The following is a 15,303-nucleotide window of genomic DNA, read 5'->3' on the forward strand; positions in this document are numbered from 1 at the left end:
GTGAGTCTTCAGTGGTAGGCCAAATTCTTGTTCGTTAGGTAACTCTTTTTAAGCAGGAAACCATATAAAATATTATTTAAATTTTCTATTAAAAAGCTTACATTAACATAAGGTTTTGATGCTTACAATGCAAGGTTAGTTAACTGGAAAACCCACTGAAAAGCTTAGGGCTTCTCCAAGGGGCCTCATCTGTGAGTCGTAGATAGCAGAATCGGCAGATGGGCTTATTACAAAAGGCACATTTCCGGTCCCAACAGTAAACCCATCAAGCCTGACTCTCTGGAGACGGTCCCTGTAAATCTGCCTTTTTAATAAGCTTCCCCACCAATTCTGTATGTGTCCAGGTTTGAAAGTTGCTGTGCTAAATAACGAGGCACTTCATAAACAGTTAAGCAAACCAAGTCCCCAAAACATGGACTCTGGAGGCAGGGACCAAGTTTTAGTCTAGTCTCTGCCACTCACTCCTGAGCAAGTCACTTCCCCTCTCTGGCTCCAGCTCTTCCCGCTGTAGTGAGAGCAAAGAATCAGGTGACCTGCAAGGCCCTTGCCTACCCCAAATCTATTTAAAAGTAGATATTTTTAAAAATTTAAACAAGAAGGCAAGCATGTTTATAGAATGCTTATGCCATTACCATCTTTCAGAATTTCTGGATAAATTACCAACGTGGAGGGAAAGTGTATGTACCAGGACCTCATAAAATCCCATCATTCCCAAAGAGAGAGAGAAAAAAAAAACAGGCTAAGAATGAGTCCAAAGAGAAGACCGGAATACTTACCCTAAAGGAGAATTCGAGGTTTTCTCCGCCCCAAACTTCCATTCCTGTATCATAAGACCCCAGATATTCAAAATATTTCTTACTCACAGCAAACAGCCCACCAGCCATTGTTGGAGACCTAGAAGCATATTGAGATCCATATTGCCATGCAAGCAGCGGGAAACCACTACTAGCTGAACTCCTTTCCCACCACAAGCCCTTCAGTCCAGTCATGCATCTCTAAAGAGTACCCTGAGCTCAGGCTCTGCCCAGCACTAAGCTAGGCTGGGGAGCACAGCCATTCCCCACAGTCCGGGCCCTGGGGAAGCACACAGACATCTCAACAGGCAAGCACATAACTCTGTGCATGATAAGTGTGTAAACGAGGGTGGGGAAACAGCCCACCATCCCTCCCAAGGGCCTTCACTGACACGTTAGCCAGATGCAATGAGGCTCGCTCAAAGAAGTCGACCCCTGACCTGATGACATCGACAGGGGACCGCATCCGCATCCTCTCCCTCTCAGGAACCACGTGCCACGTGAACACCAGCCTCCAGTCGAAACCGCCGATCTGGGGTTCTCCCGAGTTCCCCAGGTACTCGAAGGTGTTCCAGTCGATCACATCAATCACCGGGCACACCACTGCCGACTCCTCTTCCTGGATCCTGCAAGCACCGAGGACACCCCGTTTCTCCATGTGGACGGGTACGGGAGGACCATTAGGAAATCTGGGAATGGACTCCCCTCACCCTTCCACTCGGAAGGAGGAACACCCCTGTGAGAAAGACCTGCTTCTCTCATTCCAGGTGTCTGCAGCCATGTCAGGCAGGTGACCACCTTGGGGGCTTTTTAGGGGAAAGCGGGGAGCAAGGATTCTGACCTTCAAATGAAACATCCCACAGCTTTAATGTTCTGATTCTATCTATGGATATTCCCACTAACCATGACTCCCTCTATGAAAGTCAAGACGTGTGAAAAACCAAAGGTAATTTTTTTAAAGAGAAAGCAGATTTTCAATTTCTCAAGACTGCAAAAGGTTCCTTCATTTATTTAATTGTGATTAATCACAATTAATCAAAAAACATTAAGCTTGGCTCAGTGGTTGAGCGTCGACCTATGAACCAGGAGGTCACAGTTCAATTCCCAGTCAGGGCACATGCCTGGGTTGCAGGCTTGATGCTCAGTAGGGGGCTTGCCGGAGGCAGCCAATCAATGATTCTCTCTCATCACGGATGTTTCTATCTCTCTCCCTCTCTCCCTTCCTCTCTGAAATCAATAAAAATATATTTTAAAAATATATATATATATTTTTAAAAATGTCAAGAAATAATAATCTCCCTGTGCAGAGATGCCCCCAGACCAAAGGGCCAGCTTTGGAGTTAGAATATAAATTCTAATCCTATTCACTGTGTGAACATTAGCTGAGTCATCTCACCTCTCAGGGCCCAATGTGAGTGGGCAAAGTAGGTTTAGAGTTGTTTGTATGGAAAACGATACAATAATTAATAAATAATAATACAAGAATAATCTCTGTGTTTCACGTACTCACAACAGTAAACTTGTTTTTGCCCACCCTGTATATACACATAGGGTTAACATGGGGGTGTCCGTGAGATGGCTGGCAGAGAACCTAGAACAACTGCTATTCCTTTCTTTTCGTTTTTATTATTGTGAAACATTACACATAGTGGGAAACACTATGCTTTTCTGTTGCAGGCATCAGCCTGTGTGGATGCTTTAGCTAGTTCCTCCACAATCATTATTATAAGCCCAACCATCCTCTGGCTTGCTGTTAGACTGTGTGTTTTTTTGCATTTGATAGCACATGAGGAAAGATGAGCTGAGACTGGACCATGTGTGAACACTAGATTTCTCTGGGTTACATTTTGGGGTCTTTTATCTGGAATCTGATACCTAAAAATCATTAGAGTCACACAAAACAATGGTGAGAGGAAACAGAGATCCACCAAACTTGAGCTATAAGGGTTTTTAGAATAACACCAGAAATGAATGACACTATGAATGACACTGAGGTAAGAATTACAAGTTTGGGGAAAATCGCACTGTTCAGGATGGATTATGTGAGACAAAAAAATCAAGCTTCTGAGTTCACTAAATTCAGGAAATTGCAGAGTGAGTACTACCAATGCCCAATTCTTTAAATAAATTGAGGGCATTATTAAAAGGGGTGAGAGGGACAAGGCAGACCTGCTGGGCAGGTTCAAAGATGCTGCAGAGTTGCTAGCAAAGACCCCAAGAATTTGTGACTTGTGATCAAGCTGGTTGGAACCACAGGTAGCCTAAATTTTACAAGAAAGAGGAAACTGGGGAGCCAGCACTGGAGTGGACTCTGAATCATGGTTATGGAACGTGCAGGCCGAGTAGCAGAGTGCCCACAGAGGCACTCACTCCTGGCATCTGGGCAGAACCATCCTTTGCTGTGCAGGTTGCACACACTGCAGATGTTTGGCATCCCTGGTTCCCAGCTCACAAATGCCAGGAGCACTACCCGCTGGGCATGGCAACCAAGAACACCTATTTCCAAAAGCCCATGAAAAGAATGGGCTATGTTCCTGGTTAGGACCATCTGAGAGACACTGTCCAGTGACAGAGGGCTTGTCCAAGGAGCCACTGAACCCAGGCGCCCCATGACCGCTCACACGTGGTGATCAGTCTGTTTTTGCTTCTGTGTAGCACTGGGACTCTCCCCACATGGACGGCTCACGTACCTCTGCAGCAGTGGCTCCAGCCACCCCTCGTGGCACTCACAGTGGCAGTCCAGGAAGGTCAGCACTTGGCCCTTTGCCGCGGAAGCCCCCAGCAGCCGGGCTCGCACCAGGCCCTCCCTCTTGTTGGCACGGATCAGGCGCACCTTGGGCAGCTTTGACAGCTCATTTTCCAGGCGTTCCTTCAGGTGCTCTGGGGAGGCAAGTGGGACAATGAGGGACACACACCCCAAGCCAGGTCCTTCCAGGGCCACCCTGTCCCCAAAAGAAAACTAAACAGACATAAGCCTCCTTTGCTCTGCCACCTGGAACATGCTCACCTCACCCAGAGCCAAGGCTGAAAGCACCCCAAAGGCCAGGGGAGGCTAAGGAGGAGGAATTCCAGAACCACCAAATGCCTAAAATGGGCAGATATATCTCAATAAAACTGTTACCTCCAAAATACATTACACCTTGACTTATGAACATTTAAAAATAAAAAGCTCAACCATCTGACCACAATTTTTCTGAAAAATTGTGTTAATATAAATTTGTTAATTTATGTTAATTAATTATGCAATATGCTATAAACTTCTAATTTATATGGAATAATCTATACTAATAAAAGCATAATATGCTAATTAGACCAGAAGTCCTTTTGGACGAAGCCAGGGTTGCAAGGGAAGCCCAGATCCCAGGTGCCGGAGGGAAGCCGGTGCCGGCAGCCGGGGGAAGGAAGACCTACTCTTGCACAAATTTCATGCATCAGGCCTCTAGTTTTAATATAAGTTTTGTTATTATAGCTATATTATTATAGTTCTATTAATGCACATTTTATTATATGATGTTATCATAGTTCTGTTAATGTAAATTTTCTCAGTAGCATATTTCAGTCGACACAGTAATAGTAGTCATAACAATGGCAGCTAGCCTGAGAGGGCCGACTGTGCTCATTGCTAAGTGATTTACATGATTCTCACAACAATCCTACAAGGTAGGTACCACTATTACTCCCACTTTATAGATGAGAACACTAAGGCCAGAGAAGCTAAGGAACTTGTCAAGGTCAGGGTCACAGAGCATGTGAGCTGAGGGCCCATGATTTAAACCCACAGACTCTGCCTCCTTGAGTCCACAGGCTTAACACTGCTTCCCAGAGCTTTCTTGTGCACCTTCTGAACTTTATTAAAGAAATCTACAACTCATCAGGAGAACATCCTCTTTTGCTAAAGAGGAAATGAGTCCTTAAAAGTTGAAAGGATGTGCCCACAGCCAGTGTTGACCCCAGACTCCCGACTCCATTCACAGGCTCTAGGGCTGGAGGCCCCACTCACACCCCTCAGTGGTCAGGTGGAGGCTGGTGGGCACCCCTAGGGCAAAATGAAAATGAGAGAATTTCTCTACATCAAATGGGCTTTGTCTCAAAGTCTTCAATCATCAAGAAAGGGGAAATTTTTATAAAATGTTCTAGGTGGCTTCATAGTTTGTGAAAATATTCTTGCCACCAAAAAAAAAGGTAACACTCATCAGTTGTTTTTTTTTTCAATCCAAACATAACTGCAAGTAAGTTGATGGTAGGCGCAAGGCAGAGGACTTCCCACGCAAAGGTAACTTATGACGGTGCCCAGTGAATACCCCAAAAAATGCACCTGTGGCCTCCTGAACTCATTGTGGATTTGGTCAGCTTCAATCTTCTGTCTGCTGAACTGTCTTCCCACACCCTCAAGGGGTGTCAGCCTCTTGGAGCTCAGACTGACAGTGCAGGTAGGGTGGGAGGAGGCAGGCAGGACTCTCACCTCCATTATGGGTGGAGTGAGCATCTCACCTGCTTTACAGGTTACCAGGATGGGAAAGGGAAGCTGTGGCCCTGCAGCACGTTTATGAGGGAACTGAGCTGTGCTGGCAGGGGTTCGGACCGTGCTCCTGCCTGCCCCAGAATCCCATCAATCCTAGTGAGTGCCCTAAAGATAACATTTTAAATCTGCTACTTGCTTCTGAATAAAGACATTGCTGAAATATTTTTGGCACTTTCTAGTTTAGTATTGCATAAAAACAGAAGTTATCATTTAACAAGTGCTAACACTATACCAGGCACTGGTACCTTGCTTTATCTCACTTAACCCTTGCAACAACCCTACAAGGTAGGAAATATTATTTTATTTTATCTATGTTAATGAATTACATTAATATATTTTAAAACGGGGGCTGAAGCCAAGGTTGAAACTGGCTAAGCTCCTTGCTCAAGGCTGCATGGCTGCGAAGGGTTGGAGTGGATTTAAGCCCATGCAGTATGAGCCAGAACAGTGTCGACACAGACAGGGAGGAAGGAACAAAAGGAAATGAGGATGAGTGCCTCCTCTGTGCTGCTGCTACATTGAGGGTCTGTCCTGTACATGTGCACAGATCCCTGATCTCATTTACTCCTCACCACAACCCTGAGGCAGCTGTGGATAAACCCATTCGTCCATGAGAAACAGGTTCAGAGAAAGACAAGTGAGCAGGGACTTGTCTTGCTGCCCAGGGATCCTCAGGGCCTAGAACAGCACCCAGCACACCGTAGAAACTCAAAAACTGTTCACTGAATAATGAAGGACCAGCCCTGGGCTGCATGTGAATGGCTGGATCCTAGGTCACTGGTCAGGCCTGCAGGGACGCTGAACACCCTGTCCATGGAACACCTCTCCCTGGCTTCAGTTCTTTTGTCTGGGCTGCCCCTTTTGATCTCAAACTCAACACATCCAAAATCAGACACCCCTTTCCTCTCCCAGACCCGTTCCTCCTGTCCTGGGTGGCTTGTCCAGCTCTAAGATGGCACCACCATTCACCCGGGGACCCATGCCAGAAGCCCACGGGTCATCCTTGCACCTCAGCCAGTCTCCGGCCCTGTGGATGCCACCACTCGAGCACCCCTAGTCCCACCCCCCTCCCTTTCCTCTGCCACCACCTGACTCTAAGCCTCCATTTCTCACCTGGGCCACCCTTACAGCCCCCTGGCCTCCTGACCCAGCTCCTCTGTACACCATTCTCCACAGTCCCGCCCAGAGGGATTCTCCCCATCAGCTCTCCTGCTTAAAACCCTGCCTTGGCTCTCCCTGCCCTTAGAACAAAGTCCCAGCTCCTTGGCCTTGTGTTCTCACTGCACCCTTCTCCACCTCTTCTCCCTGCCTCTCCCTACTTCTCCCCAAGCAGCTGGCCCTCCATCCTTCCTGAACCACTGGCAGGTCCTACACAATCCACACGGAGCTGCACCTCCAGCCTTTCCACATCTATGCCCTCCACTTGAAACACCCTCCCTCCTCCTTTGCTGTCCACAAACTATTCGACCTTTGAGGCTACCAGGAAGGTCAACCACCCATCCTGAGCACCCAGCACAGTGAGTCCCTTTCCCATGTTTCCTGGAGCACCATGTGGTAGAACCCTCAGTCATTACATCTGTGTCCCTCCTCCAGGCTCTGAGCTCCCTAAGAGCAGGAGCCGGACACAGGGGGATGCAGGAGGCCTGTCCTTACCAGGCCCTATCGCACTCTCACCTCCCAGGCACTGCCATGGAAAGCTAGGCCCCACCAAGAGCCCATGTCAGGGGCTTACCTCTATCACTGTAGTCATCCACAAGGATAACTTCTTCCAGCAGGATGTCTGGGGACGTCTCGAGGACACTGTAAACTGTACGAAGGAGAGTTGACCAGGCTTCATTATAAAATGCGATGATAATAGATGTCGTGGGCAATTGATCATAATCGTATTTCTTTTCTTTGCACCTGCAAATACAACACAACTTCAGGAATGGAGAACCGACTGTTGACTGTGTGTGTACCCGGCCAGGCGGGTGCTGGGCATGGGGTGAAGGGGACATAGGTCAAGACCAGGTCATGGGACAGTGAGATTTTCATATTTTTCCCTTCCATGGACCATCTATTCTGAGGAAAGCCAGCAGCCACGCAGTGAGGATGGAGCTGCTCTTAGCCTATGGAGAGGTGTATGGAGCGAGAGACTGAGGTCTCCCACTACAGCCAGTATAAACTTTACAGCATGGGATGTGCCTGCTTTTTTTAATTTTTTTTTTTATTTAATCCTGACCCAAGGATATGTTTTTATTAATTTTAGGGAGAGAGGGAGAGAGAGAGTGAGGTTTTCGAAAATCAAGTTGATGCGATTTAAAGAACTGTCCTTTAGTCTAAAATCACATCCCTACTGTTCTGGATTAAAATGTATTTCTTCTCATAATAATAAGCAGGAGGACGGAAAAAGCTCTGCTGGGCCGAATAGAGTTGGGACAGGATGTCAGCCCCTCCTCAGAATTTTTGTTTTCGTGTTTCCATTGGTCTGTGACAACCCAAAGCCCAAGGCCACTTTTCTCGCTTGTCTAGGCGGGCTCTCTATTTGAGTCCCCTTAAGTCACAAGAACGCTGCATACCACTTTGGCAACACACACTCAGAGCCTTAAAATGCTTCTCTTCTCTTTGATGTCCTATTACTGTATCTAAGAACTTCTCATCTAAGACAATAATCAGAAATGTCCTAAAGGAGGCTTGTGGTAAAAATTTTTCTTTGCAACATTACTTATAATATCAAAAATCTATTGACAATTTCAATGCCCAACAAGAAATGGTTAAATAAAACGTAGCATGGCTGCATGAAGAAATGCTACATGGCCACCCAAAACCACAGCTTCAGAGGATATTTAACAATAAAAGACAATGACAACATTATATTGTTAATTAAAAAACACAGAGTACAATCTATACAGCATAATGCCAGTTCTATACACAACAAAGTGTGTATGCACATGCTCACACATAAGCAATAAGCAGAAAGAAATATGCCATAATGTTAACAATGGTTATCTCTGAGCAGTAGATTATTTCTGATTATTTAATTTTTAAGTTTTCCTGCATTCTAAAATTGGTCCATAATGAATATGCATCATTCTTATAATCACAAAAGAGATTATTTTTTAAAAGCTGGATCATATTTCTTTAGCTCCCCATAGCAAATGTCTTCAATGAACAATAATTTAATATTCTGGCCTCTCCTTTTTTTCTGGGCCTGGTAGTTTCTCCTTCTTTCTTTAAAACATCCCTTAGAGGCATTCTCCTTTGTGACTGCTCAACGTGCCCTTCTGGAATGTTTTCACAAAAAATACTTTCCCCTTTGCCTGGCTGATAAAAAGCTGAGCATCCTTCAATTAGATGAGAACAACTCTGAGTCACCTAGGGTTCCATTTTTGCCTCGGGGACAAAAGGAAGCTCAGAGCAGCCCAGCCGGTGTGGCTCAATGGTTGAACATCGACCCAGGAACCGGATGTCACCAGTTTGATTCCTGGTCAGGGCACAAGCCCGAGTTTCAGGCTCGATTCCAGTGCAGGGCGTGCAAGAGGCAGCCCATTGATGTTTCTCATCGATGTTTCTATCTCCCTATCCCTCTCCCTCTCTCTCTCTCCCTAAAATCAATAAAAATAAATAAATAAATAAACAAGCAAATAAATAATTTTAAAAAGGAAACTCAGAGCCAAATTCACTGCTGACTCACATAAGCCATCCTTTCCTTAACTTTCTGGTATAACCATGTGCTTTGTGAGGGCAGTGGCGGAACTGTCTCTTTCTCTGGGTATCCAGCATGCCTCGCATTGTACCTGGTAATGGTAGTAGCACATATTAGGTGCTTACTACGTGACAGGCAGTATAAGACTTCACATGCATTATTCCATTTAATCTCCACTAACACAATACATGTCTATGTAGTGTATGGAGACGAATGAAATGGGTGCAGTAAATGCCTCCTGAGTTTTTATCTTTGTTTTCAGGTTATCACATTGAAAATTCATATTCTTTATAGAACAGGCCAGGGAGGTCATCATGTCCACTGGTGTGTTTTATCTGCCCAGATTTCTTCCTCCTTTCTTCACAGTATTGCACTGTGATTTCTCTTTCAGAAACTATGCCTCCTGGACTCTCCGTCTGTGTGGATACACACATACACACACACACACACACACACACACACACGTATATTTACATACACACAGTCCTCTGGTAAGGTCAAATGTCCCAGGCCTGCATACACACAGTCCTCTGGTAAGGTCAAATGTCCCAGGCCTGACCATCAACATTTTCTGATGATATCAATTGAATGAATCTCTGAATCCAGGGCCCAAAATAATCTGAACCCAGTTCTCATCCCAGACTTTTCTACTATAGATGTTTTCTTTTATATTTAGGTCCGTTTCCATTGGGTTTTCAGTCACTTTCAACCCAAAGACCCCTAAGAGAGAAAAAGTATAACAAAAAGAAAGCATAAAATAAGATGGTATAATTAAATCCTAAAATACTAATAAGCACAATAAATATAAATGAACATGACTATCTAGTTAAAGTCAAAGACTGTCAGTCTGGATTTAAAAACAAACAAACACAAAATTCAACATGCTAGAGACACACTTCAAACATAATTACACAGCGTGAGTGGGAAAACTAAACACGCTCTAAACTTAAAGAACTGATTCAAAGAAAAGGTGCCACTCTGACGGCCACATGATGAATCTAATAAGAATAAAATATCTCGCAGTTTACAGCCTTTTTGGAGAAGCAAAAAAAGCATCAGTCTAATCTCCACACTATGTGTGATGTTTTTCCAAAGATAATGTTATCAAAATAGACAAGCAGGATACCTCCCTGCAAAACGAGAAATTCTAACCAATTCCTTCCTGCCAACCCCCACAAGACACACTTTTGCTAAATTACCTATTTTGAGCTATTTCGAGACTGTCATCCCAGCATCCAAATCCTGATCCCTAACTTAGTAACATCAGCAATGACAATATTGATAAGGCTAAAACCAGAGCAAACATTTAAAAAATGCCAATAGCTGTATATTACTTAGACACTTTCCTAACCAGAGAACGCCCGATGTTCTTATGTGTGGCATCCTCACCCAAGTGCCCATGAAAACGCACTGTCACTCAACTTTTCTCTCTGGCTAAATGCGTCAGAACACAAATGAGAATGACATTCTAGCGATGATCTCAAGGCTTCTCTGACCTAGGAAAACGAAAACTTTCGGCAAATATTGGGAGTGCAAAATTGTTAGCAATCACTCACTTGTGGCACACCTTCCAATGACTGTGATGTCATCACTAGTTTCAACTGCACTTGGTCTGCTTTTAATCCCCACTTTGTCTACTTCTGGTGTTCTCCCACACCCTCCAAAGCACCCACCCCTAATCTTCTGAGTGAGAAATCTTTAGGCTCTCAGCCAGTAGCTTTCAACACTAGTTGACATCAGCCTTAGCCTAGCCCTAGGTTCTACCCACAGAAAATTATATTTAATTGTTCTGGGGATGGTCTCTGAAATCAATCTTTTTAAGTCTCCAAAGGCCACAAACCCAGCTATCTGGCTTCCCACTTTGGCCGGCTGCCATCTCAGAGTCAAAGTTCCCTCTCCAGGCTATGCTCAAATGATATGGGAGTTGTTAAAGGGTTTTACAAACCCTAAACTATATCCCATGCAAGGATTGCTTGTCATCCTCCACCACCTCCTCCTCGATTCGGTGGTATAACGAACAAAAATAAAGCTGTGCTCTAATCCACTGGCATGTAAAGTATTAGACTCAGACGAGCTGGGGTCTACAACAAGTCTTAAGGCCGTGGTTCTCAACCTTCCTAATGCCGCGACCCTTAATACAGTTCCTCATGTTGTGGTGACCCCCAACCATAAAATTATTTTCTTTGCTACTTCATAACCGTAATAACCGTAATTTTGCTACTGTTATGAATCGTCATGTAAATATCTGATATGCAGGATGTATTTTCATTGTTACAAATTGAACATAATTAAAGCATAGTGATTAATCACAAAAATATATGTAATTATATATGTGTTTTCCGATGGTCTTAGGTGACCCCTGTGAAAGGGTCATTCAACCCCCAAAGGGGTCTCGACCCATAGGTTGAGAACCGCTGTTTTAAGGAATTAGAACCAACACTCCTAAGTTTTTCTATCAGTCTGGAATCAAAGCTGAAGGAATTTGAACCCGACCCCTGCAGTCCACGGGCTAATGCTCTAACCACTGAACAACTGGCCAGGGCCCATATGTATATTTTCAAAATCTATTTCCATACCTGGAAAAATCTAGAAGGATGACAGCAAAATGTTAACAGTGGTTCTCCCCAGGGTGGTAAGTTTATAGGTGATTTTTATTTTTTGAACATCTATTGTTTTTATAATTAAAACAGATAATTGACTCCAACCAAAAGGGAGGAGAGAATAAAAGATCTGAGTTCTAACCATGGCTGGTGTGGCTCAGGGGTTAGAGCATAGGCTCATGTACCAAAGTGTCACGGGTTCTATTCCTAGTCAAGGAAGGGCACATACAGTAGGGCCTTGACTTACGAGTTTAATTCGTTCCATAACGGAGCTCGTAACTCAAATTACTCGTATGTCAAATCATAAAGTGAACGAGTGAGACACGTGATGCTAGGCTGATGTGGGGTTCACTGTGACGTTCGCTGCGCCAACTAGCGGTGGGGTATCTGAAGCTGGCTTGTAACCCGAATTTTAGCTCACAACTCAAAGCAAAAAATCAGCCGAGAGACGGCTCGTATCTCGAAAAACTTGTTAGTCAGGACACTCATAAGTCAAGGCCCCACTGTACCTGGGTGTCAGGTTTGAACCTTGGCCTAGGTCCCAGAGCATGTGGGAGGCAACCAATAGATGTGTCTCTCACATCAATGTCTCTCTCTCTCTCTCTCTCTCTCTCTCCTCCCTCCCTTCTTCTCTACTTCCACTCTCTCTAAAAATCAATGGAAAAACATCCTCGAGTGAGGATTAACAATAGAAAAAAAACATCTAGCCCTAACCGGTTTGGCTCAGTGGATAGATAGTCGGCCTGCGAACTGAAAGGTCCCAGGTTCGATTTCAGTCAAGGGCATGTACCTTGGTTGCGGGCACATCCCCAGTAGGAGGTGTGCAGGAGGCAGCTGATCGATGTTTCTCTCTCATCCGATGTTTCTAACTCTCTATTCCTCTCCCTTCCTCTCTGTAAAAAATCAATAAAATATATTTTAAAAAAACACCAAAACATCTAGGTTCTAGATCAGCTCTCCCCAGATCTGCGTGTTAACTTGGCTTCTTCTCTTAGTTGAGACTGGATGCTGCCTCAGGGCCTTCCTTCCTGTAACATTCAAGCTTCTTAACAACCCCTCTGCTTATTAATTAGATCCCAAGGGACCAAATCTCCCATCCAGACAGTGAACTCATAATCTGCCATTCATCAGGCTAAATCTAAAGAGCCTGATTAAGTCCTCACCCCTGTATGAACTATAAAAGTGAGTCACCAAGAAAGGCCCTGACACTATTGGCCACACCAAAGTTATACCTCAAGGCCTGGCGGGGCTGAGCCCAACACAGATAAGCATACCTTTCTCTCCAGCTAGGCGAGAATAACCCAACAGGCCTTGCAGCAAGAATTAAAGGCTGGAGGTATTCAGACTCCTTATCATGCTGGGTTTGGATTAACTTCCCAGGGTCAATGCCACAGCAGGATCTATAAGCAAATCCTGATAGGACACAGGGCAGCTGCGTCACCATGGAGACAGGATACCATAGCCCATAGGTCATCCACAGTGTCCCAAAGCGATTTCACAACTGGGACAATAAAGGAAGTAGGAATCCAGAAAAGAAAAACTTTATGACCAATCCCTAGACGACTCTTAGCAGTGGCCTCCTGAGTAAGTTGTTAGCAACAGGGAAGAAAGGAAAACTAACAAGAACTGAGTGCAGTGTGTTCCCAGGTGTTAGGTGCTTTATTATTGCCTAGGTTGGGTCTTTTTACTCAGTCCCCATTTTTTGTTGTTGTTAATCCTCACCCAAGAACTTTCAGAGAGAGTGGAAGGGAGGGTGGGGGAAGGAAGGGGAGAGAGGGAGGAAGGGAGAGGGAGGGAAGAGAGAGAGAGAGAGAGAGAGAGAGAGATTGCTTCCTGCATGAGGGGGCTGGGGATGAACCTGCAACCCAGGTACATGCCTTTGACCAGGAACTGAATCCATGACCCTTTGGTTCTCAGGCCAACACTCTCCCCACTGCGCACACCAGCCAGGGCTACTCATTCCCTATTTTGCAGCTAAGGAAACAGGCTCAGAGAAGCTAGATAGCTTGCTTAAGATCACAGGGCTGATGAACAAAAGAGTGGGAATTTTGTCTCACATGGGCTGGGTTTGAACCCTAGAAAGCTTCCCCTACCAGTGGTCAGCAAACTGCGGCTCGCAGGCCACATGCGGCTCTTTGGCCTCTTGAGTGTGGCTCTTCTACAAAATACCGACTTCTGCGCATGGGCCACAAAGTTTCAATCGTACTGTATGTGTGCGCCCGTACATGGTATTTTGTGGAAGAGCCACACTCAAGGGGCCAAAGAGCCACATGTGGCTCGCAAGCCATAGTTTGCCGACCACTGCCCTAGACTGTTACTCACTGAGCACCCTTGGGTTTCAAAGAGATAAACATGCATTCAGCCATTTGGATGAAGTGGAGGGAACTACTAATCCCAACAAACTTCTCAAAAAGATTAACAGAGAACATGCCTCAGGCAAAAGCAGGAGGCTAGACGTGAACCGATCCCAAAAAATAGGGAGGTGCAAGTCCATCCAAACTTTGCAGAGGTAGGGCCACCTCGTGCAGACATTCATGCTCTCTCCGGCCAAGGATCCACAGAGCAGGTCCCTTAAATCCGGAAATCAGCGCCAAGGGAACCAAGAGGGTCACGTCCTCCCAAGTTCCACCACTTTCTAGTTGTCACCTATCCTCTCTGGGCCTATTTCTACGCCTGTAAATTAGGAAAGACAAGGATCAGGGAGGGGTAGCAGGTGCCTGATACACACAGCAGGCTGCCCAACTATGAGCTCTCTTTTCCTCAGTCTTTAAGGAGGGGATCAAGCTGGGAACTGGAAGATTCCCACCAACTGAGGAAAAGAGACAGAAGCCCAGAAGGGCTGTCCTCCTGCCAGCGTGTTCCCTTCTCGAAACCTGGGCAGTGGGCACCAAGCGCCCAGCCAGCAGCCCCAGTAGGAATTGGGCCTTTGACCACCCAGGCTCTGGGCCTGCACCACCCACAGGAGTGCAGTGGGCTCGACCACAGCCAGAAGGCGCCCTTCCCACCAGCCACTCCTACCTGCCTTCCTCCTCCTAACGCTCAGGTGAGAGGGAAGGTGGATTGCAGCCTCTGACGTGGCTGGAATCCTTCATGGCCCACGCGCACGCATAACTAAAAGGGGCCTGTCCTGAACCCCAGGAGTCCTTGGCTTTGCAAAGGCAGGAAGATACTGGCAGAGCTGGACTGAGGGTGCTGTGGGGCCCAGGAAGGGCACCCAATGGGGGTCTCATCTTAAACCTGTCGGCTTAGCCCCGATCCCCACTTTTCTGGACCGAATGACAGACCTTCTGAAGAGGGAGAGAGCCGAGAGACCACATAGGAACAGATTCCTCAATTTCTGACATTTTTCCTGTCTTCATTTTTTAAAACTTTCTTGCGCCCCTCCCCCCATGTGAACCCTTCCACGGCCAAGTCCCGAGAAAGACTCAGTAAGACGCGCAACCCCCAGGTATGTTGAGCCCCACGGCCACCAGGCCACTCCACAGATGCGGAAACTGAGGTGCCCGGACTCCGCGGGCAAGGCTTCCGCGGCCACCTGCGGACTCACAGCGGGTTCCAGCGCTCCGGCAGGCGGCGGTGCAGCGAGATGCGGTCGCTAAGGTAGATGTTGATCTGATGCAGCCGCACGCTCTCCTCCTGCAGCCGCAGTTCCTCGCCCTCCAGCTGCAGCCCCACCGCCTCGCCCCGCGCGCCCAAAGCGCC

General features: G+C 46.2%; 1 protein-coding gene across 1 annotated transcript in view; it reads right to left on the reverse strand.

The window, feature by feature from the left end:
* GALNT12 (polypeptide N-acetylgalactosaminyltransferase 12) overlaps window positions 1-15,297 on the reverse strand; it is a 26,651-nt gene extending 11,354 nt beyond the window's left edge. The window contains exons 1-5 of the mRNA XM_015560486.1: window positions 15,149-15,297; window positions 7,049-7,218; window positions 3,485-3,674; window positions 1,235-1,420; window positions 864-894 (exon numbers count right to left, since the gene is read on the reverse strand). Coding sequence (XP_015415972.1) covers window positions 864-894; window positions 1,235-1,266 — 63 coding nt within the window. The 5' untranslated portion in view covers window positions 1,267-1,420; window positions 3,485-3,674; window positions 7,049-7,218; window positions 15,149-15,297. The remainder of the gene's footprint in view (window positions 1-863; window positions 895-1,234; window positions 1,421-3,484; window positions 3,675-7,048; window positions 7,219-15,148) is intronic.
* Window positions 15,298-15,303: the final 6 nt, after the last annotated feature.

The sequence above is a fragment of the Myotis davidii genome, unplaced genomic scaffold (genome assembly GCF_000327345.1).
Source record: "Myotis davidii unplaced genomic scaffold, ASM32734v1 scaffold534, whole genome shotgun sequence".
NCBI classification, from domain to species: domain Eukaryota; kingdom Metazoa; phylum Chordata; class Mammalia; order Chiroptera; family Vespertilionidae; genus Myotis; species Myotis davidii.